Here is a 23,651-nt window from a genome sequence, read left to right as displayed (position 1 = left end):
ATCTTAGCCTGGCACCTCTCTTCTTGCCCACCACCACTCTCAGATCTTAGCCTGGCACCTCTCCTCTTGCCCACCACCACTCTCAGATCTTAGCCTGGCACCTCTCCTCTTGCCCACCACCACTCTCAGATCTTAGTCTGGCACCTCTCTTCTTGCCCATCACCACTCTCAGATCTTAGCCTGGCACCTCTCTTCTTGCCCACCACCACTCTCAGATCTTAGCCTGGCACCTCTCCTCTTGCCCACCACCACTCTCAGATCTTAGCCTGGCACCTCTCCTCTTGCCCACCACCACTCTTAGATCTTAGCCTGGCCCCTATCCTCTTGCCCACCACCACTCTCAGATCTTAGCCTGGCACCTCTCCTCTCACTAGATACAGGAGAGCAGGTGACAGCAAAAGTCATTTATTCAATATCACAAAGACAAGAAAAAAGGCGATGTTTCAGGAGAGTGGACAATCCCTTAGTCATGCAATGCCAAACAATTATGTTACAATGACTTATATACACTTGTACCACTAGGTGGCACTGTAGGTCTATTAACCCCTTCTTTTCACAGCTTATTAAAGCTTAACATTCATTATTATTCATAGAAAAGCATTCTTCTAGTGGCAGATTTCATATCTTGTAATAGTATATATCATCTTCATCAGACCCCAATGCAGAGGAAAATAATCAATTTATAAATTTATAACCATAACCTAAAAACCAGATATTCTATACAATAATAATAACAAAAATGTTTAGAGAATTATGCTGGGATGTGAGACACAATTTTATATACGCCCATGTTCAGCCCATTTAAAAAAACAAAAAAAAAACAATTACGCTTTGTATTTTGTATTTATAAGTACACATTTCTAAGAGTTTTTGCACATCCGGTGTACTTAAAGGGATAGTCTAGTCAAAATTAAACTTTCATGATTCAGATAGAGCAGCAATTTTAAGAAACTTTCTAAGTTGCTCCTATTAGCTATGTTTCTTAGTTCTCTTGCTATCTTTATTTGAAATCTGGGTAGCGCTTGCTGATTCGTGGCTACATTTAGATACCAATCAACAAGCGCTACTCAGGTGCTCAACCAAAAATGGGCCAGCTCCTTAGCGTACATTATTGCTTTTCAACTAAAGATACAAAGAGAACAAAGAAAAATTGATAATAGACGTAAATTAGAAAGTTTCTTAAAATTTCTGCTCTATCTGAATCATGAAAGTTTAATTTTGACTAGAATAATCCCTTTAAATGACAATTGCATATTTAATATGAGTATTCCTGTATAACCTACATACTTATTTTATGTTTTTTATGCACCTTAACAATACATTTTGTTCCTGAGTATTTTTGTGTGAATGGTTCAATTATTCATTTTGTATGATTTTTAAATTATGATTTTCATTGTGCACTTTTGTAATGTATACATCTCCTTCCCATGCGAAAATGCAGTATACGCCCCTTAGCGAGACACCCTTAGGGTAAAAGTGTCTTTATATAATTCCACCAGGGAAATAGAAGTGCTGGCAGTATTCTTAAATAATCTCACCAGCCTAGAGACCTTAATATCATCGGGTCCTTAGTCTCTCTCATATCACAGCTTGGCACCTGCCCCCTGATTCTCCCCTCTGTCTCAGTCCAACGCCTCTCTCCCCTCTGTCTCAGTCCAACGCCTCTCTCCCCTCTGTCTCAGTCCAACGCCTCTCTCCCCTCTGTCTCAGTCCAACGCCTCTCTCCCCTCTGTCTCAGTCCAACGCCTCTCTCCCCTCTGTCTCAGTCCAACGCCTCTCTCCCCTCTGTCTCAGTCCAACGCCTCTCTCCCCTCTGTCTCAGTCCAACGCCTCTCTCCCCTCTGTCTCAGTCCAACGCCTCTCTCCCCTCTGTCTCAGTCCAACGCCTCTCTCCCCTCTGTCTCAGTCCAACGCCTCTCTCCCCTCTGTCTCAGTCCAACGCCTCTCTCCCCTCTGTCTCAGTCCAACGCCTCTCCCCCCTCTGTCTCAGTCCAACGCCTCTCTCCCCTCTGTCTCAGTCCAACGCCTCTCTCCCCTCTGTCTCAGTCCAACGCCTCTCCCCCCTCTGTCTCAGTCCAACGCCTCTCTCCCCTCTGTCTCAGTCCAACGCCTCTCTCCCCTCTGTCTCAGTCCAACGCCTCTCTCCCCTCTGTCTCAGTCCAACGCCTCTCTCCCCTCTGACTCAGTCCAACGCATCTCTCCCCTCTGTCTCAGTCCAACGCCTCTCTCCCCTCTGTCTCAGTCCAACGCCTCTCCCCTCTGTCTCAGTCTAACGCCTCTCCCCTCTGTCTCAGTCTAACGCCTCTCCCCTCTGTCTCAGTCTAACGCCTCTCCCCTCTGTCTCAGTCTAACGCCTCTCCCCTCTGTCTCAGTCTAATGTCTCTCCCCTCTGTCTCAGTCCAGTGCCTCTCCCCTCTGTCTCAGTCCGGTGCCTCTCCCCTAACTGCCTGTCTCTCTTGTAGCTCAGCCTGTCATCTCTAGCCTTGAACAGTGTGTCTCTCATGGCCTCTCCCCTCTGTCTCAGTCCGGTGCCTCTCCCCTCTGTCTCAGTCTAATGCCTCTCCCCTCTGTCTCAGTCCGGTGCCTCTCCCCTCTGTCTCAGTCCGGTGCCTCTCCCCTCTGTCTCAGTCCGGTGCCTCTCCCCTCTGTCTCAGTCCGGTGCCTCTCCCCTCTGTCTCAGTCTAATGCCTCTCCCCTCTGTCTCAGTCTAATGCCTCTCCCCTCTGTCTCAGTCCGGTGCCTCTCCCCTCTGTCTCAGTCCGGTGCCTCTCCCCTAACTGCCTGTCTCTTTTATATCTCAGCCTGTAATCTCTAGCCTTGCCCAGCGTCTCTCTCATGGCTGCAGATATAATAAAATCTAACAGACCATATTTAGTAAAGAACAGATGCAGATATTATCTGATTGTTCACAAAGATACAATCATATATTTTCATTAGCAACAAAGAAGGATGTTGATTGCAACATGTGGAAATGGTTAGAGACGAGCGAACTTGTCTGGTGCAGATGCTCAGAGGATGTTTTCACCTCTACACTGATCGCCCCCTCTGTAAGAGCAGTTTGTACATTAGGGATAAAAATAAAAACTATCTGGCTAGGCTCCCAAACCCAATGTGCAGCTTGTGGGGCTAAAGAGGAGAAACTCTGTTATTTGTCACTAATCAGTTGTTAAAGGTACAGCCTGCACCTTAGTCATCTTAAAGTCTTACCTTAGATTAAGCTGCAAATAGCCTCCTGCACCCTTTCTATATCATGCAGCAGGAACAATAAAAAAGTTATTTTAAAAACATAATTTATGTAAGAACTTACCTGATAAATTCATTTCTTTCATATTGGCGAGAGTCCATGAGCTAGTGACGTATGGGATATACAATCCTACCAGGAGGGGCAAGGTATCCCAAACCTCAAAATGCCTATAAATACACCCCTCACCACACCCACAATACAGTTTAATGAATAGCCAAGTAGTGAGGTGATAGAAAAAGGAGTAAAAAGCATCAAAAATGGAACTGAAAATATAATTGTGCTTTATACAAAAAACATAACCACCATAAAAGGGGTGGGTCTCATGGACTCTTGCCAATATGAAATAAATAAATTTATCAGGTAAGTTCTTACATAAATTATGTTTTATTTCATGTAATTGGCAAGAGTCCATGAGCTAGTGACGTATGGGATAGTAATACCTGAAGATGTGGAACTCCACAGAAGAGTCACTAGAGAGGGAGGGATAAAATAAAAACAGTCATTTTCCGCTGAAAAAAATAAAATCCACAAATAAAAAAATACGTTTTTCTCATAATTGAAAAGAAAAAAACTTAAAACATAAGCAGAGGAATCAAACTGAAACAGCTGCCTGAAGAACTTTTCTACCAAAAACTGCTTCCGAAAAGGCAAATACATCAAAACGGTAGAATTTAGTAAATGAATGCAAAGAAGACCAAGTAGCTGCTTTGCAAATCTGATCAAGTGAAGCTTCATTCTTAAAAGCCCATGAAGTGGAGACCGATCTAGTAGAAAGAGCTGTGATTCTCTGAGGCGGGGCCTGACCCGACTCCAAATAAGGCTTATGAATCAAAAGCTTTAACCAAGATGCCAATGAAATGGCAGAAGCTTTCTGAAATCTTTAGTAGCTTCAACATAATATTTCAAAGCTCTTACAACATCCAGAGAATGTAAGGTTCTCTCCAAAATATTTCTTAGGATTAGGACACAAAGAGGGGACAACAATTTCCCTATTAATGTTGTTAGAATTCACAAGTTTAGGTAAAAATTTAAATGAAGTCCGCAAAACTGCCTTATCTTGATGAAAAATCAGAAAAGGTGACTCACAAGAAAACATAATTTATGCTTACCTGATAAATTCCTTTCTTCTGTAGTGTGATCAGTCCACGGGTCATCATTACTTCTGGGATATTACTCCTCCCCAACAGGAAGTGCAAGAGGATTCACCCAGCAGAGCTGCATATAGCTCCTCCCCTCTACGTCACTCCCAGTCATTCGACCAAGGACCAACGAGAAAGGAAAAGCCAAGGGTGAAGTGGTGACTGGAGTATAAATTAAAAAATATTTACCTGCCTTAAAAACAGGGCGGGCCGTGGACTGATCACACTACAGAAGAAAGGAATTTATCAGGTAAGCATAAATTATGTTTTCTTCTGTTAAGTGTGATCAGTCCACGGGTCATCATTACTTCTGGGATACCAATACCAAAGCAAAAGTACACGGATGACGGGAGGGATAGGCAGGCTCTTTATACAGAAGGAACCACTGCCTGAAGAACCTTTCTCCCAAAAATAGCCTCCGATGAAGCAAAAGTGTAAAATTTGTAAAATTTGGAAAAAGTATGAAGCGAAGACCAAGTTGCAGCCTTGCAAATCTGTTCCACAGAGGCCTCATTCTTGAAGGCCCAAGTGGAAGCCACAGCTCTAGTAGAATGAGCTGTAATTCTTTCAGGAGGCTGCTGTCCAGCAGTCTCATAAGCTAAACGAATTATGCTACGAAGCCAAAAAGAAAGAGAGGTAGCGGAAGCTTTTTGACCTCTCCTCTGCCCAGAGTAAATGACAAACAGAGAAGACGTTTGTCGAAATTCCTTAGTTGCCTGTAAGTAAAATTTTAGAGCACGGACTACATCCAGGTTGTGCAGTAGACGTTCCTTCTTTGAAGAAGGATTTGGGCATAAAGAAGGAACAACAATCTCTTGATTGATATTCCTGTTAGTAACTACCTTAGGTAAGAACCCAGGTTTAGTACGCAGGACTACCTTATCCGAATGAAAAATCAAATAAGGAGAATCACAATGTAAGGCTGATAATTCAGAGACTCTTCGAGCCGAGGAAATAGCCATTAAAAATAGAACTTTCCAAGATAACAACTTTATATCAATGGAATGAAGGGGTTCAAACGGAACGCCCTGTAAAACATTAAGAACAAGGTTTAAACTCCATGGTGGAGCAACAGTTTTAAACACAGGCTTAATTCTGGCCAAAGCCTGACAAAAAGCCTGGACGTCAGGAACTTCTGACAGACGTTTGTGTAACAGAATGGACAGAGCTGAGATCTGTCCCTTTAATGAACTAGCAGATAAACCCTTTTCTAAACCTTCTTGTAGAAAAGACAATATCCTAGGAATCCTAACCTTACTCCAAGAGTAACCTTTGGATTCACACCAATATAGGTATTTACGCCATATCTTATGGTAAATCTTTCTGGTAACAGGTTTCCTAGCCTGTATTAAGGTATCAATAACTGACTCCGAAAATCCACGTCTTGATAAAATCAAGCGTTCAATTTCCAAGCAGTCAGCTTCAGAGAAGTTAGATTTTGATGTTTGAAGGGACCCTGTATCAGAAGGTCCTGTTTCAGAGGTAGAGACCAAGGTGGACAGGATGACATGTCCACCAGGTCTGCATACCAAGTCCTGCGTGGCCACGCAGGTGCTATTAGAATCACTGATGCTCTCTCTTGTTTGATTCTGGCAATCAATCGAGGAAGCAACGGGAAGGGTGGAAACACGTAAGCCATCCTGAAGTCCCAAGGTGCTGTCAGAGCATCTATCAAGACTGCTCCTGGATCCCTGGATCTGGACCCGTAACGAGGAAGCTTGGCGTTCTGTCGAGACGCCATGAGATCTATCTCTGGTTTGCCCCAACGTCGAAGTATTTGGGCAAAGACCTCCGGATGAAGTTCCCACTCCCCCGGATGAAAAGTCTGACGACTTAAGAAATCCGCCTCCCAGTTCTCCACTCCCGGGATGTGGATTGCTGACAGGTGGCAAGAGTGAGACTCTGCCCAGCAAATTATCTTTGATACTTCCATCATAGCTAGGGAGCTTCTTGTCCCTCCCTGATGGTTGATGTAAGCTACAGTCGTGATGTTGTCCGACTGAAACCTGATGAACCCCCGAGTTGTCAACTGGGGCCAAGCCAGGAGGGCATTGAGAACTGCTCTCAATTCCAGAATGTTTATTGGCAGGAGACTCTCCTCCTGACTCCATTGTCCCTGAGCCTTCAGAGAATTCCAGACGGCACCCCAACCTAGAAGGCTGGCGTCTGTTGTTACAATTGTCCAGTCTGGTCTGCTGAATGGCATCCCCCTGGACAGATGTGGCCGAGAAAGCCACCATAGAAGAGAATTTCTGGTCTCTTGATCCAGATTCAGAGAAGGGGATAAGTCTGAGTAATCCCCATTCCACTGACTTAGCATGCACAGTTGCAGTGGTCTGAGGTGTAAGCGTGCAAAGGGTACTATGTCCATTGCCGCTACCATTAAGCCGATTACCTCCATGCATTGAGCCACTGACGGGTGTTGAATGGAATGAAGGGTGCGGCAAGCACTTTGAAGTCTTGTTAGCCTGTCCTCTGTCAGGTAAATCTTCATTTCTACAGAATCTATAAGAGTCCCCAGGAAGGGAACTCTTGTGAGTGGAACGAGTGAACTTTTCTTTTCGTTCACCTTCCATCCATGTGACCTTAGAAATGCCAGCACTAACTCTGTATGAGACTTGGCAGTTTGAAAGCTTGAAGCTTGTATCAGAATGTCGTCTAGGTATGGAGCTACCGAGATTCCCCGCGGTCTTAGTACCGCCAGAAGAGCACCCAGAACCTTTGTGAAGATTCTTGGAGCTGTAGCCAATCCGAATGGAAGAGCCACAAACTGGTAATGCCTGTCTAGGAAGGCAAACCTTAGGTACCGATAATGATCTTTGTGAATCGGTATGTGAAGGTAAGCATCTTTTAAATCTACAGTGGTCATGTACTGACCCTCTTGGATCATAGGTAAAATTGTCCGAATAGTCTCCATCTTGAACGATGGAACTCTTAGGAATTTGTTTAGGATCTTTAAGTCCAGGATTGGTCTGAAAGTTCCCTCTTTTTTGGGAACCACAAACAGATTTGAGTAAAACCCCTGTCCCTGTTCCGATCGTGGAACTGGATGGATTACTCCCATTAACAAGAGCTCTTGTACGCAGCGTAGAAACGCCTCTTTCTTTGTCTGGATTGTTGACAATCTTGACAGATGAAATCTCTCTCTTGGAGGAGAGTATTTGAAGTCCAGAAGGTATCCCTGAGATATTATCTCTAGCGCCCAGGGATCCTGAACATCTCTTGCCCAAGCCTGGGCGAAGAGAGAAAGTCTGCCCCCCACTAGATCCGATCCCGGATCGGGGGCCCTCAATTCATGCTGTTTTAGGGGAAGCAGCAGGTTTCCTAGTCTGCTTGCCCTTGTTCCAGGACTGGTTAGGTTTCCAGCCTTGTCTGTAGCGAGCAACAGCTCCTTCCTGTTTTGGTGCAGAGGAAGTTGATGCTGCTCCTGCTTTGAAATTACGAAAGGAACGAAAATTAGACTGTCTAGTCTTGGCTTTGTCCTGAGGCAGGGCATGGCCTTTACCTCCTGTAATGTCAGCGATAATCTCTTTCAACCCGGGCCCGAATAAGGTCTGCCCTTTGAAAGGTATATTAAGCAATTTAGACTTAGAAGTAACATCAGCTGACCAGGATTTTAGCCACAGCGCCCTGCGTGCCTGAATGGCGAATCCTGAATTCTTCGCCGTAAGTTTAGTAAGATGTACTACGGCCTCCGAAATGAATGAATTAGCTAGTTTAAGGACTCTAAGCCTGTCCGTAATGTCGTCCAGAGTAGCTGAACCAATGTTCTCTTCCAGAGACTCAATCCAGAATGCCGCTGCAGCCGTGATCGGCGCAATGCATGCAAGGGGTTGCAATATAAAACCTTGTTGAACAAACATTTTCTTAAGGTAACCCTCTAACTTTTTATCCATTGGATCTGAAAAAGCACAGCTATCCTCCACCGGGATAGTGGTACGCTTAGCTAAGGTAGAAACTGCTCCCTCCACCTTAGGGACCGTTTGCCATAAGTCCCTTGTGGTGGCGTCTATTGGAAACATTTTTCTAAATATCGGAGGGGGTGAGAACGGCACACCGGGTCTATCCCACTCCTTAGTAACAATTTCAGTAAGTCTCTTAGGTATAGGAAAAACCTCAGTACTCGTCGGTACCGCAAAATATTTATCCAACCTACACATTTTCTCTGGTATTGCAACTGTGTTACAATCATTCAGAGCCGCTAACACCTCCCCTAGTAATACACGGAGGTTTTCCAGTTTAAATTTAAAATTTGAAATATCTGAATCCAGTCTGTTTGGATCAGAACCGTCACCCACAGAATGAAGTTCTCCGTCCTCATGTTCTGCCACCTGTGACGCAGTGTCTGACATGGCCCTAATATTATCAGCGCACTCTGTTCTCACCCCAGAGTGATCACGCTTACCTCTTAGTTCTGGTAATTTAGCCAAAACCTCAGTCATAACAGTAGCCATATCCTGTAATGTGATTTGTAATGGCCGCCCAGATGTACTCGGCGCTACAATATCACGCACCTCCCTCTGAGCGGGAGATGTAGGTACTGACACGTGAGGCGAGTTAGTCGGCATAACTCTCCCCTCGTTGTTTGGTGAAATTTGTTCAATTTGTACAGATTGACTTTTATTTAAAGTAGCATCAATACAGTTAGTACATAAATTTCTATTGGGCTCCACTTTGGCATTGCAACAAATGACACAGGTATCATCCTCTGAATCAGACATGTTTAACACACTAGCAAATAAACTTGCAACTTGGAAATACAATTCAATTAGAATAATATTAAAACGTACTGTGCCTTTAAGAAGCACAGAAGATCTATGACAGTTGAAAATTAATAAATTGAAACAGTTATAGCCTCAATCCTTGTAAACAACACAACTTTAGCAAAGGTTTAATCCCATTAGCAAAGATAACAAATTCTGAAAGCAGGAAACAAATTACAGAATAAACGTTTTTTATCTCAGTCAAACTATAATTCTCACAGCTCTGCTGAGAGAAATTACCTCCCTCAAAATAAGTTTTGAAGACCCCTGAGCTCTGTAGAGATGAACCGGATCATGCAGGGAATACAATGAGTTGCTGACTGAAATATTTGATGCATAGTAAAAGCGCCAAAAAACGGCCCCTCCCCCTCACACACAGCAGTGAGGGAGAACAGAAACTGTCAGAAAAACAGATTAAGCAACTGCCAAGTGGAAAAATAGTGCCCAAACATTTATTCACACAGTACCTCAGCAAATGAAAACGATTTTACATTCCAGCAAAAACGTTAAACATAATCTCTAGTTATTAAACAGCTTTATGTATTTCTTACAGTGTAATTCTAGTGAAGTACCATTCCCCAGAATACTGAAGTGTAAAGTATACATACATGACATTATATCGGTATGGCAGGATTTTCTCATCAATTCCATTGTCAGAAAATAAAAACTGCTACATACCTCTATGCAGATTCATCTGCCCGCTGTCCCCTGATCTGAAGTTTACCTCACTCCTCAGATGGCCGAGAACAGCAATATGATCTTAACTACTCCGGCTAAAATCATAGCAAAACTCTGGTAGATTCTTCTTCAAACTCTGCCAGAGAGGTAATAACACACTCCGGTGCTATTTTAAAATAACAAACTTTTGATTGAAGATATAAAACTAAGTATAATCACCATAGTCCTCTCACACATCCTATCTAGTCGTTGGGTGCAAGAGAATGACTGGGAGTGACGTAGAGGGGAGGAGCTATATGCAGCTCTGCTGGGTGAATCCTCTTGCACTTCCTGTTGGGGAGGAGTAATATCCCAGAAGTAATGATGACCCGTGGACTGATCACACTTAACAGAAGAAAGAACAGATAATTCAGAAACTATTCTAACAGAAGAGATAGCCAAAAGGAACAACACTTTCCAAGAAAGTAGTTTAATAAGAATGCATAGGCTCAAAAGGAGGAGCCTTTAAAGCTTTCAAAACCAAATTAAGACTCCAAGGAGGAGAGATTGATTTAATGACAGGCTTAATACGGACCAAAGCATGAACAAAACAGTGAATATCAGGAAGCTTAGCAATCTTTCTGTGAAATAAAACAGAAAAAGCAGAGATTTGTCTCTTCAAGGAACTTGCAGACAAACCTTTATCCAAACAATCCTGAAGAAACTGTAAAATTCTAGGAATTCTAAAAGAATTCTAAGAGAATTTATGAGAAGAACACCATGAAATATAAGTCTTCCAAACTCGATAATAAATCTTCCTAGAATCAGATTTACGAGCCTGTAACATAGTATCAATCACTGAGTCAGAGAAACCTCTATGACTAAGCGCTAAGCGTTCAATTTCCATACCTTCAAATTCAATGATTTGAGATCCTGATGGAAAAACGGTCCTTGAGACAGAAGGTCTGGTCTTAAAGGCAGTGGACAAGGTTGACAACTGGACATCCGTACATGGTCCGCATACCAGAACCTGTGAGGCCATGCTGGTGCTACCAGAAACACAAACTAACGTTCCATGATGATCTTGGAGATCACTCTTGGAAGAAGAACTAGAGGTGGGAAGATATAAGCAGGTTGGTAAAACCAAGGAACTGCTAACGCATTCACCGCCTGAGGATCCCTGGACCTGGACAGGTACCTGGGAAGTTTCTTGTTTAGATGAGAAGCCATAAGATCTATTTCTGGAAGACCCCACATCTGAACAATCTGAAAAAACCCATCTGGATGGAGAGACCACTCCCCCGGATGTAAAGTCTGACGGCTGAGATAATCCGCTTCCCAATTGTCTACACCTGGGCTATGTACCGCAGAAATTAGACAAGAGCTGGATTCCGCCCAAGAAAGTATGCAAGATACTTCTTTCATATCTAGGGGGGACTACAAGTCCCACCCTGATGATTGACATATGCCACAGTTGTGATATTGTCTGTCTGAAAACAAATGAATGGTTCTCTCTTAAACAGAGGCCAAACCTGAAGAGCCCTGAAAATAGAACGGAGTTCCAAAATATTTATTGAGATTTCCAAACCCCTTGTGCTGTCAGAGATCCCCAGACAGCTCCCCAACCTGAAAGACTTGCATCTTTTGTGATTACAGTCCAGGTTGGACGATCAAAAGAGGCCCCTTGAATTATACGGTGGTGATTTAACCACCATGTCAGAGAAAGTTGAAGATTGGGATTTAAGGATATTATTTGTGATATCTTTGTATAATCCCTGCACCATTGATTCTGCATACAAAGCTGGAGAGGTCTCATATGAAAACGAGCAAAGGGGATCGCGTCTGATGCTGCAGTCATGAGACCTAAAACCTCCATGCACATAGCTACTGAAGGGAATGATTGAGACTGAAGGTTCTGACAGGCTGAAACCAATTTCATTCGTATCTTTCCTGTTAGAGACAAAGTCATGGACACTGAATCTATCTGGAAACCTAAAAAGGTGACCCTTGTCTGAGGAATCAAGGAACTTTTTAGTAAATTGATCCTCCAACCATGTCTTTGAAGAAACAACACTAGTTGATTCGTGTGAGATTCGGCAGAATGTAAAGACTGAGCTAGCACCAAGATATCGTCCAAATAAGGAAACAACGCAATACCCTGTTCTCTGATTACCGAGAGTAGGGCACCGAGAACTTAAAAAAAAAAATATTGGAGCTGTCGCTAGGCCAAATGGAAGAGGGACAAATTGGTAATGCTTGTCTAGAAAAGAGAATCTCAGAAACCGATAGTGGTCTGGATGAATCGGAATATGAAGATATGCATCCTGTAAGTCTATCGTGGACATATAATGACCTTGCTGAACAAAAGGCAGAATAGTCCTTATAGTCACCATTTTAAAAGTTGGCACTCTTACAAAACAGTTCAAAATTTTCAGATCCAGAACTGGCCTGAATGAATTTTCTTTCTTTGAGGCAATTAATAAATTTGAATAAAACCCCAGACCCTGTTCCTGAAACGGAACTGGTATGATTACCCCTGAAAGCTCTAGATCTGAAACACACTTCAGAAAAGCCTGAGCCTTCACTGGATTTGCTGGAATGCGTGAGAGAAAAATAATCTTCTCACAGGAGGTCTTACTCTGAATCCTATCCAATACCCTTGAGAGACAATGCTCTGAATCCATTGATTTTGGACAGAAACTGCCCAAATGTTTTGGAAAAATTTTAATCTGCCCCCACCAGCTGAGCTGGAATGAGGGTCGCATCTTCATGCAGACTTGGGGGCTGGCTTTGGTTTCTTAAAAGGCATGGATTTATTCCAACTTGAAGAGGGTTTCCAATTGGAACCAGATTCTTTGGGGGAAGGATTGGTTTTCTGTTCCTTATTCTGTCGAAAAGAACAAAAACGATTAGAAGCTTTAGATTTACCCTTAGATCTTTTATCCTGAGGTAAAAAAACTCCCTTCCCCCCAGTAACAGTTGAAATAATTGAATCCAACTGAGAACCAAATAAATTGTTACCTTGGAAAGAAAGCAATAGTAATCTAGACTTAGATACCATGTCAGCAAAGCTCTTCTAGCTAAAATAGCTAAAGACATCGATTTAACATCAGTTTTGATGATATGAAAAATAGCATCACAGATAAAATAATTAGCATGTTGAAGCAAGCGAATAATGCTAGACAAATCAGGATCTGTTTCCTGTTGCGCTAAACTTTCCAACCAAAAAGTTGATGCAGCTGCAACATCAACCATAGAAATGGCAGGCCTGAGAAGATAGCCAGAATATAAATAAGCTTTCCTTAGATAAGATTCAAGTTTCCTATCTAAAGGGTCCTTAAAGGAAGTACTATTGTCCATAGGGATAGTAGTACGTTTGGCAAGAGTAGAGATAGCCCCATCAACTTTGGGGATTTTTCCCCAAAACTCCAATCTAGTTGCTGGCAAAGGATACAACTTATTAAACCTAGCAGAAGGAATAAAAGAAGTACCAGGCCTATTCCATTCCTTTGAAATCATATCAGAAATAGCATCAGGAACTGGAAAAACCTCTGGAGTAACCACAGGAGGTTTATAAACAGAATGTAAATGTTTACTAGTTTTAATTTCAAGAGCACTAGTTTCCTCAATATCCAAAGTAATCAACACCTCTTTTAACAAGGAATGAATATACTCCATCTTTAAAGAGATAAGTAGATTTGTCAGTGTCAATATCGGAGGTAGGATCTTCTGAAACAGATAGATCCTCATCAGAGGAGGATAAATCAGTATGTTGTCGGTCATTTGCAATTTCATCAACTTTATGAGAAGTTTTAAAAGACCTTTTACGTTTATTAGAAGGCAGAATAGCAGACAAAGCCTTTTGAATCGCATCAGCAATACAATCTTTTATATTTACAGGGATATCATGTACATTAGATGTTGAAGGAACAACAGGCATTGTACTAGTACTGATGGATACATTCTCTGCATGTAAAAGCTTATCATGACAACTGTTACATACTACCGCTGAAGCTATAATCTCCGCTAACTTACAACAGATACACTTATCTTTGGTAGAACTGTTATCAGGCAGCAGGAATCCAACAGTGGTTTCTGAGACAGTATCAGATTGAGACATCTTGCAAATGTAAGAGAAAAAACAACATATAAAGCAAAATTATCAATTTCCTTATATGGCAGTTTCAGGAATGGGGAAAAAATGCAAATAGCATAGCCCTCTGAACATAGAAAAAGGCAAGAGGCACATAAGAAGTGGGGTTTAAATAAGAAAATTATTTGGCGCCAAGTATGACGCGCAACGCAAAAACATAATTTATGCTTACCTGATAAATTCCTTTCTCCTGTAGTGTAGTCAGTCCACGGGTCATCCATTACTTATGGGATTATAACTCCTCCCTAACAGGAAATGCAAGAGGATCACCCAAGCAGAGCTGCTATATAGCTCCTCCCCTCTACGTCATACCCAGTCATTCGACCGAAAACCAAACGAGAAAGGAGAAACTATAGGGTGCAGTGGTGACTGGAGTATAATTTAAAATTTAGACCTGCCATAAAAAACAGGGCGGGCCGTGGACTGACTACACTACAGGAGAAAGGAATTTATCAGGTAAGCATAAATTATGTTTTCTCCTGTTAAGTGTAGTCAGTCCACGGGTCATCCATTACTTATGGGATACCAATACCAAAGCTAAAAGTACACGGATGACGGGAGGGACAGGCAGGCTCTTTACACGGAAGGAACCACTGCCTGAAGAACCTTTCTCCCAAAAACAGCCTCCGAAGAAGCAAAAGTGTCAAATTTGTAAAATTTGGAAAAAGTGTGAAGTGAAGACCAAGTCGCAGCCTTGCAAATCTGTTCAACAGAGGCCTCATTCTTAAAGGCCCAAGTGGAAGCCACAGCTCTGGTAGAATGAGCTGTAATTCTTTCAGGAGGCTGCTGTCCAGCAGTCTCATAGGCTAAACGTATTATGCTACGAAGCCAAAAAGAGAGAGAGGTGGCCAAAGCCTTTTGACCTCTCCTCTGTCCAGAATACACGACAAACAGGGAAGAAGTTTGTCGAAAATCCTTAGTTGCCTGTAAATAAAATTTCAGGGCACGGACAACGTCCAGATTGTGCAGAAGTCGTTCCTTCTTTGAAGAAGGGTTAGGACACAATGATGGGACAACAATCTCTTGATTGATATTCCTGTTGGTAACTACCTTAGGTAAGAACCCAGGTTTAGTACGCAGAACTACCTTGTCTGAATGGAAAATCAGATAAGGGGAATCACAATGTAAGGCCGATAACTCAGAGACTCTTCGAGCCGAGGAAATAGCCATTAAAAACAGAACTTTCCAAGATAACAGCTTGATATCAATGGAATGAAGGGGTTCAAACGGAACACCCTGTAAAACGTTAAGAACTAAGTTTAAGCTCCATGGTGGAGCAACAGTTTTAAACACAGGCTTAATCCTGGCCAAAGCCTGACAAAAAGCCTGAACCTCTGGAGCTTCTGCCAGACGTTTGTGTAAAAGGATGGACAAAGCTGAGATCTGTCCCTTTAAAGAACTAGCGGATAAACCCTTTTCTAAACCTTCTTGTAGAAAAGACAATATCCTAGGAATCCTAACCTTACTCCATGAGTAACTCTTGGATTCGCACCAATGCAAGTATTTGCGCCATATTTTATGGTAAATTCTCCTGGTAACAATTGAAAATATAAACGTTTTTATCACAGTCAAAGCACAGTCTCACAGGTCTGCTGTGAGTGATTACCTCCCTCAAAACTAGTTTTGGAGACCCCTGAGCTCTGTAGAGACGTCCTGGATCATGCAGGGAGAAAAAGGCAGACTGTGACTGAATTTCTACTACGCAATAAAGCACCAAAATAGGCCCCTCCCACTCATAATACAACAGTGGGGAAGCTCAGAAAACTGATTTTATTCAAAAACAAACGACAGCCATGTGGAAAATAATGCCCATAAAATTTTTCACCAAGTACCTCAGAGAGAAAAACGATTAACCTACCAGTAAAACGTTTTAAATATAATATATGAAATGAAATTAAAAGCCTGTTGCTAGTCGCTATCACTGCAGAAAGGCTATAAGTTATATGTATACAGTATTTTCTTAGTGAAGTGCCATTCCCCAGAAATACTTTAGTGCCAACATACATACATATCAGCCTGATACCAGTTGCTACTACTGCATTTAAGGCTGTACTTACATTATATCGGTATTAGCAGTATTTTCTCAGTCAATTCCATTCCTTAGAAAATAATATACTGCAACATACCTCTTTGCAGGTGAACCCTGCCCGCTGTCCCCTGTTCTGAAGTTACCTCGCTCCTCAGAATGGCCGAGAACAGCAAATGGATCTTAGTTACGTCCGCTAAGATCATACACAAACTCAGGTAGATTCTTCTTCTAATGCTGCCTGAGAAAAAACAACACACTCCGGTGCCGTTTAAAATAACAAACTTTTGATTGAAGAAATAAAAACTAAGTTTTAATAACCACTGTCCTCTCACACATCCTATCTATTAGTTAGGTGCAAGAGAATGACTGGGTATGACGTAGAGGGGAGGAGCTATATAGCAGCTCTGCTTGGGTGATCCTCTTGCATTTCCTGTTAGGGAGGAGTTATAATCCCATAAGTAATGGATGACCCGTGGACTGACTACACTTAACAGGAGAAATTACATTTTTTGGCGCTAACAACATCCGGAAATGACGCAACTCGCGTCACGGCAGACGCAACCTTGTGCAAGGAACCTGGCGTCAACTAAGACACCGGAAATTGCGAATTTGCATCACCAAACATACCTTCGCGCCAAAAAATTATTGCGCCTAGAATGACGCAATAAATATTACAGAGAACTTATGAAAAGATTTCCGTGAGGAAAACCATAGAATTCAATAGGTGATACTCCCTTCACATCCCTCTGACATTAACTGTACTCTGAGAGGAATCAGGCTTCAAGATGCTGAGAAGTGCATATCACAGAAGAAAATCAAGCACAAACTTACTTCACCACCTCCATAGGGAGGCAAAGTTTGTAAAACTGAATTGTGGGTGTGGTGAGGGGTGTATTTATAGACATTTTGAGGTTTGGGAAACTTTGCCCCTCCTGGTAGGATTGTATATCCCATACGTCACTAGCTCATGGACTCTTGCCAATTACATGAAAAAAATTAATATTGTTTCTGGTCACTTTGAAATGGCTGCCAAGCTCCGCCCACTGATGACATCATGATCTGGGCTGCATATGGCATCCAATCACAAAATGGATTTAACAGACTGTCAATGTTATTCAGCAGAGTGCCTAGATGCAGCCCAGATCATGATATCATCAGTGGGCAGAGCTTGGCAACTGGCCAGAAACACTATTCATTTTAAAATATTTTTTTTACTGTTCCTGCTGCATGAAATAGAAAGGGTGCAGGATTCTATTTGCAACTTAATCTAAAGTAAGACATTAAGATGACTAAGGTGTAAACTGTCCCTTTAATAGGAATACAATTCTTACAGTAACAAATTATCAGACAACGCTGCTGAAGTATATAAACAATAACCCTAAAAACATTTGTTTTCTTTGTCAATTCAAATGATCTCTTAAAAACCAAGTGAGAACATCAAGATGCAGTGCGGCTAATTACCAGATAGGGTAAAGACAAAGGGATCTATTTAAGGTAAAGACAAAGGGATCTATTTAAGGTAAAGACAAAGGGATCTATTTAAGGTAAAGACAAAGGGATCTATTTAAGGTAAAGACAAAGGGATCTATTTAAACACTCAACAGCTAGTTTGGAAGAAGCGGTCATAAGACTGACTCCTTAAAGAAACATAAACACCCAAATTCTTCTTTCAAGATACAGATAGAGCATATCATTTTAACTAAATTTCCAATTTACTTCTATTGTTCTTTTGGCATCCTTTGTTGAAAAGCAGGGAGTTATGTTCAGGATTTTGAATGCGTCTGCAGCACTATATGGAAGTCATTTTGCAAGAATGTTATACATTTGCAAAAGCACTAGATGGCAGCACTTTTTCCCCTACCTAGCTAGATATTTCTTCAACAAAGAATAACACAAGAACAAAGCAAAATTTGATAATAGAAGTAAACCCTGAACATTTTTAAAATGGTTTGCATGTCCTTTTAACCTCTCCCCCACTCACTTGTTCAGGGTAATAGACAATCCCTCTTCAGGAAGGCAATGCACGAGCATCACAAAACACCACAGCACACAGATACGCCAGAGGCTTTCCATAAAAGAGCTCTTCAGCTACAACCATTAAAAGGTACATTTAGAGAAAAAAGGATAAGCATTTAAAGAAATTAACGCCTTTCCAGCCACTGAGCATGGCGTGCATCCATTATGCATTGGGATTGCGTAGCTGCCTGTGAAATACCGTAAGAGTAGAGGGAAGAATGGATGAAAACTGGGAGCTAATCTGCCACAGTCAGGGAAAAAACTGAAGCTGAATGAGATTGGATATTCCAACAAGACAATGATCCAAAACACAACTCAAGAATCAGAAGATTAAAGGGACATGAAACTGCTGGGCACAACTACACTAGAATGGTTACTAGTCACTGGGCTACTGATTCCCTCCTGTTGCTGCTGCTCTCTTTAAAGCTGTGTTGCTATTTCATCCCCTGAAATGTTGCCTAAAGGTTAAGCCCCTCCTCTTCATACTGGGCGCCGCCATCTTGTAGCACAGGTATTCTCACACACTGTGACAGCAGCAGTGTACGTTTACATACCAATGAGGTTGTCAACTTTCTGTGCTTCCGGTTAGTGTTCATGATCAGGAGCTGTACATTTTTGCAAAAATTTAAAGCTCACACGATGTATCATGCACACTAACCTGAAGCACATTATACAGCTGTAAAAAAAGTGAGCAATATTACTGATCTGTTAGTGTGCACTGCTTTAGTCACAGGCTGTGAGAATACCTGAGATCCAAGATGGCCGCCGGCCGCCCCCAGTACAAAGAGGCGGAGCTTCAGTATCTGTCACATTATACAGCTGTATTACTGATCTGTGAGTGAGCACTGCTTGTGTCACAGGCTGTGAGAATACCTGAGATCCAAGATGGCTGCCCCCAGTACAAAGAGGCGGAGCTTCAGTATTTGTCACATTATACAGCTGTATCACTGATCTGTGAGTGAGCAATGCTTATGTCACAGGCTGTGACAATACCTGAGCTACAAGATTGGCCGCCCCAGTACAAAGAGGCAGAGCTCCAGTATCTACCACATTATACAGCTGTATTACTGATCTGTGAGTGAGCACTGCTTGTGTCACAGGCTGAGACAATACCTGAGCTACAAGATGACCGCCCCCCAGTACAAAGAGGCGGAGCTTCAGTATCTGTCACATTATACAGCTGTATTACTGATCTGTGAGTGAGCACTGCTTGTGTCACAGGCTGAGACAATACCTGAGCTACAAGATGGCCGCCGACAGTACAAAGAGGCGGAGCTTCAGTATCTGGCACATTATACAGCTGTATTACTGATCTGTGAGTGAGCACTGCTTGTGTCACAGGCTGAGACAATACCTGAGCTACAAGATAGCCGCCGACAGTACAAAGAGGCGGAGCTTCAGTATCTGGCACATTATACAGCTGTATTACTGATGTGTGAGTGAGCACTGCTTGTGTCACAGGCTGTGACAATACCTGAGCTACAAGATGGCCGCCCCCAGTACAAAGAGGCGGAGCTTCAGTATCTGGCACATTATACAGCTGTATTACTGATCTGTGAGCGATCACTGCTTGTGTCACAGGCTGTGACAATACCTGAGCTACAAGATGGCCGCCCCAGTACAAAGAGGCGGAGCTTCAGTATTTGTCACATTATACAGCTGTATTACTGATCTGTGAGTGAGCACAGCTTCTGTCACAGGCTGTGAGAATACCTGAGCTACAAGATGGCCGCCCCCAGTACAAAGAGGCAGAGCTTCAGTATCTGGCACATTATACAGCTGTATTACTGATGTGTGAGTGAGCACTGCTTGTGTCACAGGCTGTGACTATAACTGAGATACAAGATGGCCGCCCCCAGTACAAAGAGGCGGAGATTCAGTATCTGGCACATTAAACAGCTGTATTACTGATCTGTGAGTGAGCACTGCTTCTGTCACAGGCTGTGAGAATACCTGAGATCCAAGATGGCAACTCCCAGTACAAAGAGGAGGAGCTTCAGTATCTGGCACCTTCAGGCTATTAAAACAGGAAAACTGATATGAAAAGAGCTGCAGGAACAGGATGAAATACATTAACATAGTGACTATTTACTATTCTTTTGTAGTTATGCACTGAAGTTAATGTCCCTTTATGGTTTTCAAATGGCATTCGTAGGCCCCGGACTTAAATATAATTGGTAAAATCTAAGTTGATCTCGAGCATGATGTGCATATGGGACAACCCAGGGTGGATAAAAATCAATGATTTTTTAAAAAAAAAAATAAAAAAAATCAGATTTTTTTTATTTAAATCTGATTTTTTGGATTTAAATCTGATTTTTTGGATTTAAATCGGATTTGGGACAAGCACCGTCTCCAGCTCATTTTTTGGCAAATATTGTCAATATCCAGTATCAGGGTCAAAACTTAAGTGCTGAGGAAGAGGAGTTAGCTATGACATGGGTATCCAGCAATCATCCATCTGTAATGCCAACTATAATAAACTTCAAAGCTAAGGGGGAACCATTCAAGAAATATATGTTTCCTGAAGATATTTTAAAGAAAGTCACACCAGTGAACTGGTGGAAGTCACTTAAGCACTTGGATTTAGAGACTGTTCAAGTAATGATTTCACTTTTAACAGCAGTAGCTTCTTCTGCAGGCGTTGAAAGAATATTCTCTTCCTTTAGACTCATTCATTCTAAATTGAGAAATCGTTTGGGACCCGATAAAGCAGGAACGCTTGTTTTTCTTTTCCAGATTATGAACAAAGAAGAAGCTGAAGATGACGAGTGAGCTACAGAGGACAGTATTTAAGTTTATCATGTGTAGGCTGGGCTGACAGTCTAAGTTTATTAAAATATATATATATCTTGTTTAGCCAAATTAGTTAACAAACATGGATGTTTGTTTAAGCAAATAACATATGCTGTAAAGTTATTGTTTCAGTTGAATAAATCTATTTACATTGTTATTATTAAGGTAATGATTATTTTTCTCCTTCCTAAGTACAACAGAAAAGTTGTCCAAATATGAATTATATTGATTAACCTATTAAACTGGGGATAAAAAAACTAATATGAAAAGTTGTTATTCTAAAAATCTTCATCTACTTGCATATTAAAGTTATACCAGCAAGAATTAGTCTTTATGTAGAAAACTATGATTTAAATCAAGCCTTACGGACTAGTGATTTAAATTGTGATTGAAATCAGTTTGATTTAAATCAAATCCACCCTGAGACAACCTAACAATATTTCTGAACTAGCTGTACTGTTAGAGGCTACAACAAGTGTTTGGGGACTGAGGTGATGTTACTGAAGTGTGCGCAGAGGTTCTGTTAAAGTGATGGTAAATCCTAGCGTTTGTGAAATGCTAGGATTTACCATTGGAACAAATAAAGAGGACTTTCACAGTCATGAATTTGTTTAAAGCGTTTGTTGCACTAATCTGCTCAGGCAGCCCGCGGCTGAACGCTATTTTGCTGTGATGTGACGTTTCCACCTCTTAGCCAATAGCCATGCACTCCAATTGGAGCCAAGCTGGATAGCCCGCACGGCTATTGGCTAAGAGGTGGAAACGTCACCTCTCAGCAAAATAGTGTTCTGCCGTAAGCTGCTTGAGGTGCTCAGTGCAGTGAACGCTTCAAACAAATAAAGGAACTTTCAGCATGAAGGATTACTTTATGACTGAAAGTCCCCTTTATTTGTTCCAATGGTAAATCCTAGCGTTTCACAAACGCTAGGATTTACCATTCCTTTAAAGGTTATTGTTTTCACTTAGAAAACCTACAAAATATTTTGGTTAGCTGTGTTTAAACTTCTGCCCCCAACTGAATGTCACTTTCCATTATGTTTTGATCTTAGAACAATATCTCAAGTGAGGAACATAACTCAGAGAGTATCTTCAAGTGGCAAAACCATTACAATTTCAATGCAAAGTCACTGAAAGCAGCTCACGATTTCAGACTCTATTATCAAAGCTTCTCCAATTCAAGTGCCATGTTTGAAAGCATAAAACCGTTTGAATGATGTATTTAATATCTAAAGAGAAGACTATAAACAAATGAAAAAAAGAAAGTGTATTGAAGGCTTTTCAAAGTTTTCACAGAATTTCACAGAAGATAAACCAATAATAATCTATAATATAAATTCAAAGTCCTAAAGGAAAAAGTAATATGGATCGTTGGGATATTTCATATAACGGTCTTTTTTTCACACTCACTCAGCCCCTTACAATATCCTTTTTAGTGTGGAAAGTAAAGTAAAGTAAACTTTAGAAATGTAAATACTCCTAAAGAAAAAGCCTAATCAGTTTAGAGAGGTGAACAGTTGTAGATAATGACTGTGTGCCTGGTCAGTTCAGCACTGTCACTTTGCTGCTTTTTATTTCTCATACTGTGTGTGGATAATCTGCTAATCACAGTTATGAAGACACCAGTTACCTACCACAGCCATGTAGTGAAGCATTCTGCCGTCCAACTTTGCATCATCAAATTGAGTTTTGTATTGTGGGAGGCCAATGTCATCCAGCCATCCTTAAGGAAACAGAAAATGGTTACAGCAAACTTTATAGTCCGAGCCAAGAGTTGAGTCATATTTATAAAGATAAGAACGACTCTCTTTGGGGTAAACAAGCCAAATGTTTTTTAATCTTCTCCAACATAAGTGAATGATAAACTTAATGATGTCTATAAGATTCTAATAAAAGGAACTTACTTGTTACCCATTTGTAATCTAATTTCCCATAGCTGCTTTCCTCTTCCGATCCCAAGGATTGCAGAGCCAGCTGTAGTTTCTTCCTGTGCAACGGGTGTTTTATTCCCAGCTCCTACAGTAAATGCATAGTTATTGCTTCATACGTACAGCAGTGACTTAAAAAGGAACTTTAATTAAAACTTAATGAAGCTATAATTCTAAGAACACTCAATAGGTTTAATATGGCAACTCTTAAATATTGAAAAGTAAAATACAAGTGCTGTTTAATTATACATTTATTAAACGGTGTGTGTTCTACACATTCTCACATAGAAGTGAAGAGATTAAAATAGAAATAAAAACTGGGGCGCATCTATGCTTCGCCCAAGCTCACAATGTTAAAATTTGGGGGCACACTGTATTCACATTTGCTATACAATGCTCATTAGTAGCAAGGGAGTTAATCTCAGGTCTTGTGGGAAACAAATCACTATAATATTTATATATGCGGCAAACATAAAGGGTGGGGATGAAGGGTCACCAACTGCCTGGCTATAAAGCAGCTCAAATCTTAAAGGGACAGACTATTTCAAAATGATTATTGTTTAAAAAGATAGATAATCCCTTAATTAACCATTCCCCAGTTCTGCATAACCAACACTGTTGTATTAATATACTGTTTACTGCTGTGATTACCTTGTATATAAGCCTCTGCAGACTGCCCCTTATCTCAGTGCTATTTACAGAAATGCATTTTAGCACATTTTTGCTCACTCATAAATAACTCCACGGGGGTGAGCAATGTGTTATCTATATGGCACACGTGAACAAGCAGTGTCTTGAAGATAAAACTTCAAGGCACGAACCACATCCAGGTTATGAAGTAACCTCTCCTTTGAAGAAGAAGGGTTAGGACACAAAGAAGGAACAACTATTTCCTGATTGATGTTACGGTTAGATACCACCTTGGGGAG

At 41.4% G+C, this 23,651-nt stretch overlaps 1 protein-coding gene across 15 annotated transcripts in view; it reads right to left on the bottom strand.

The window, feature by feature from the left end:
• The window catches only part of PPFIBP1 (PPFIA binding protein 1), a 650,864-nt gene that overhangs the window by 82,884 nt on the left and 544,329 nt on the right, over positions 1-23,651 (bottom strand). For all 15 annotated transcript variants that reach the window (XM_053719064.1, XM_053719065.1, XM_053719067.1 and 12 more), the window contains 2 exons: positions 22,699-22,810; positions 22,429-22,517 (listed from right to left, as the gene is read on the bottom strand). In XM_053719064.1, coding sequence (XP_053575039.1) covers positions 22,429-22,517; positions 22,699-22,810 — 201 coding nt within the window. The remainder of the gene's footprint in view (positions 1-22,428; positions 22,518-22,698; positions 22,811-23,651) is intronic.

The sequence above is a fragment of the Bombina bombina genome, chromosome 6, assembly GCF_027579735.1.
Source record: "Bombina bombina isolate aBomBom1 chromosome 6, aBomBom1.pri, whole genome shotgun sequence".
NCBI classification, from domain to species: domain Eukaryota; kingdom Metazoa; phylum Chordata; class Amphibia; order Anura; family Bombinatoridae; genus Bombina; species Bombina bombina.
This window is presented reverse-complemented; position numbering and strand designations above follow the sequence as displayed.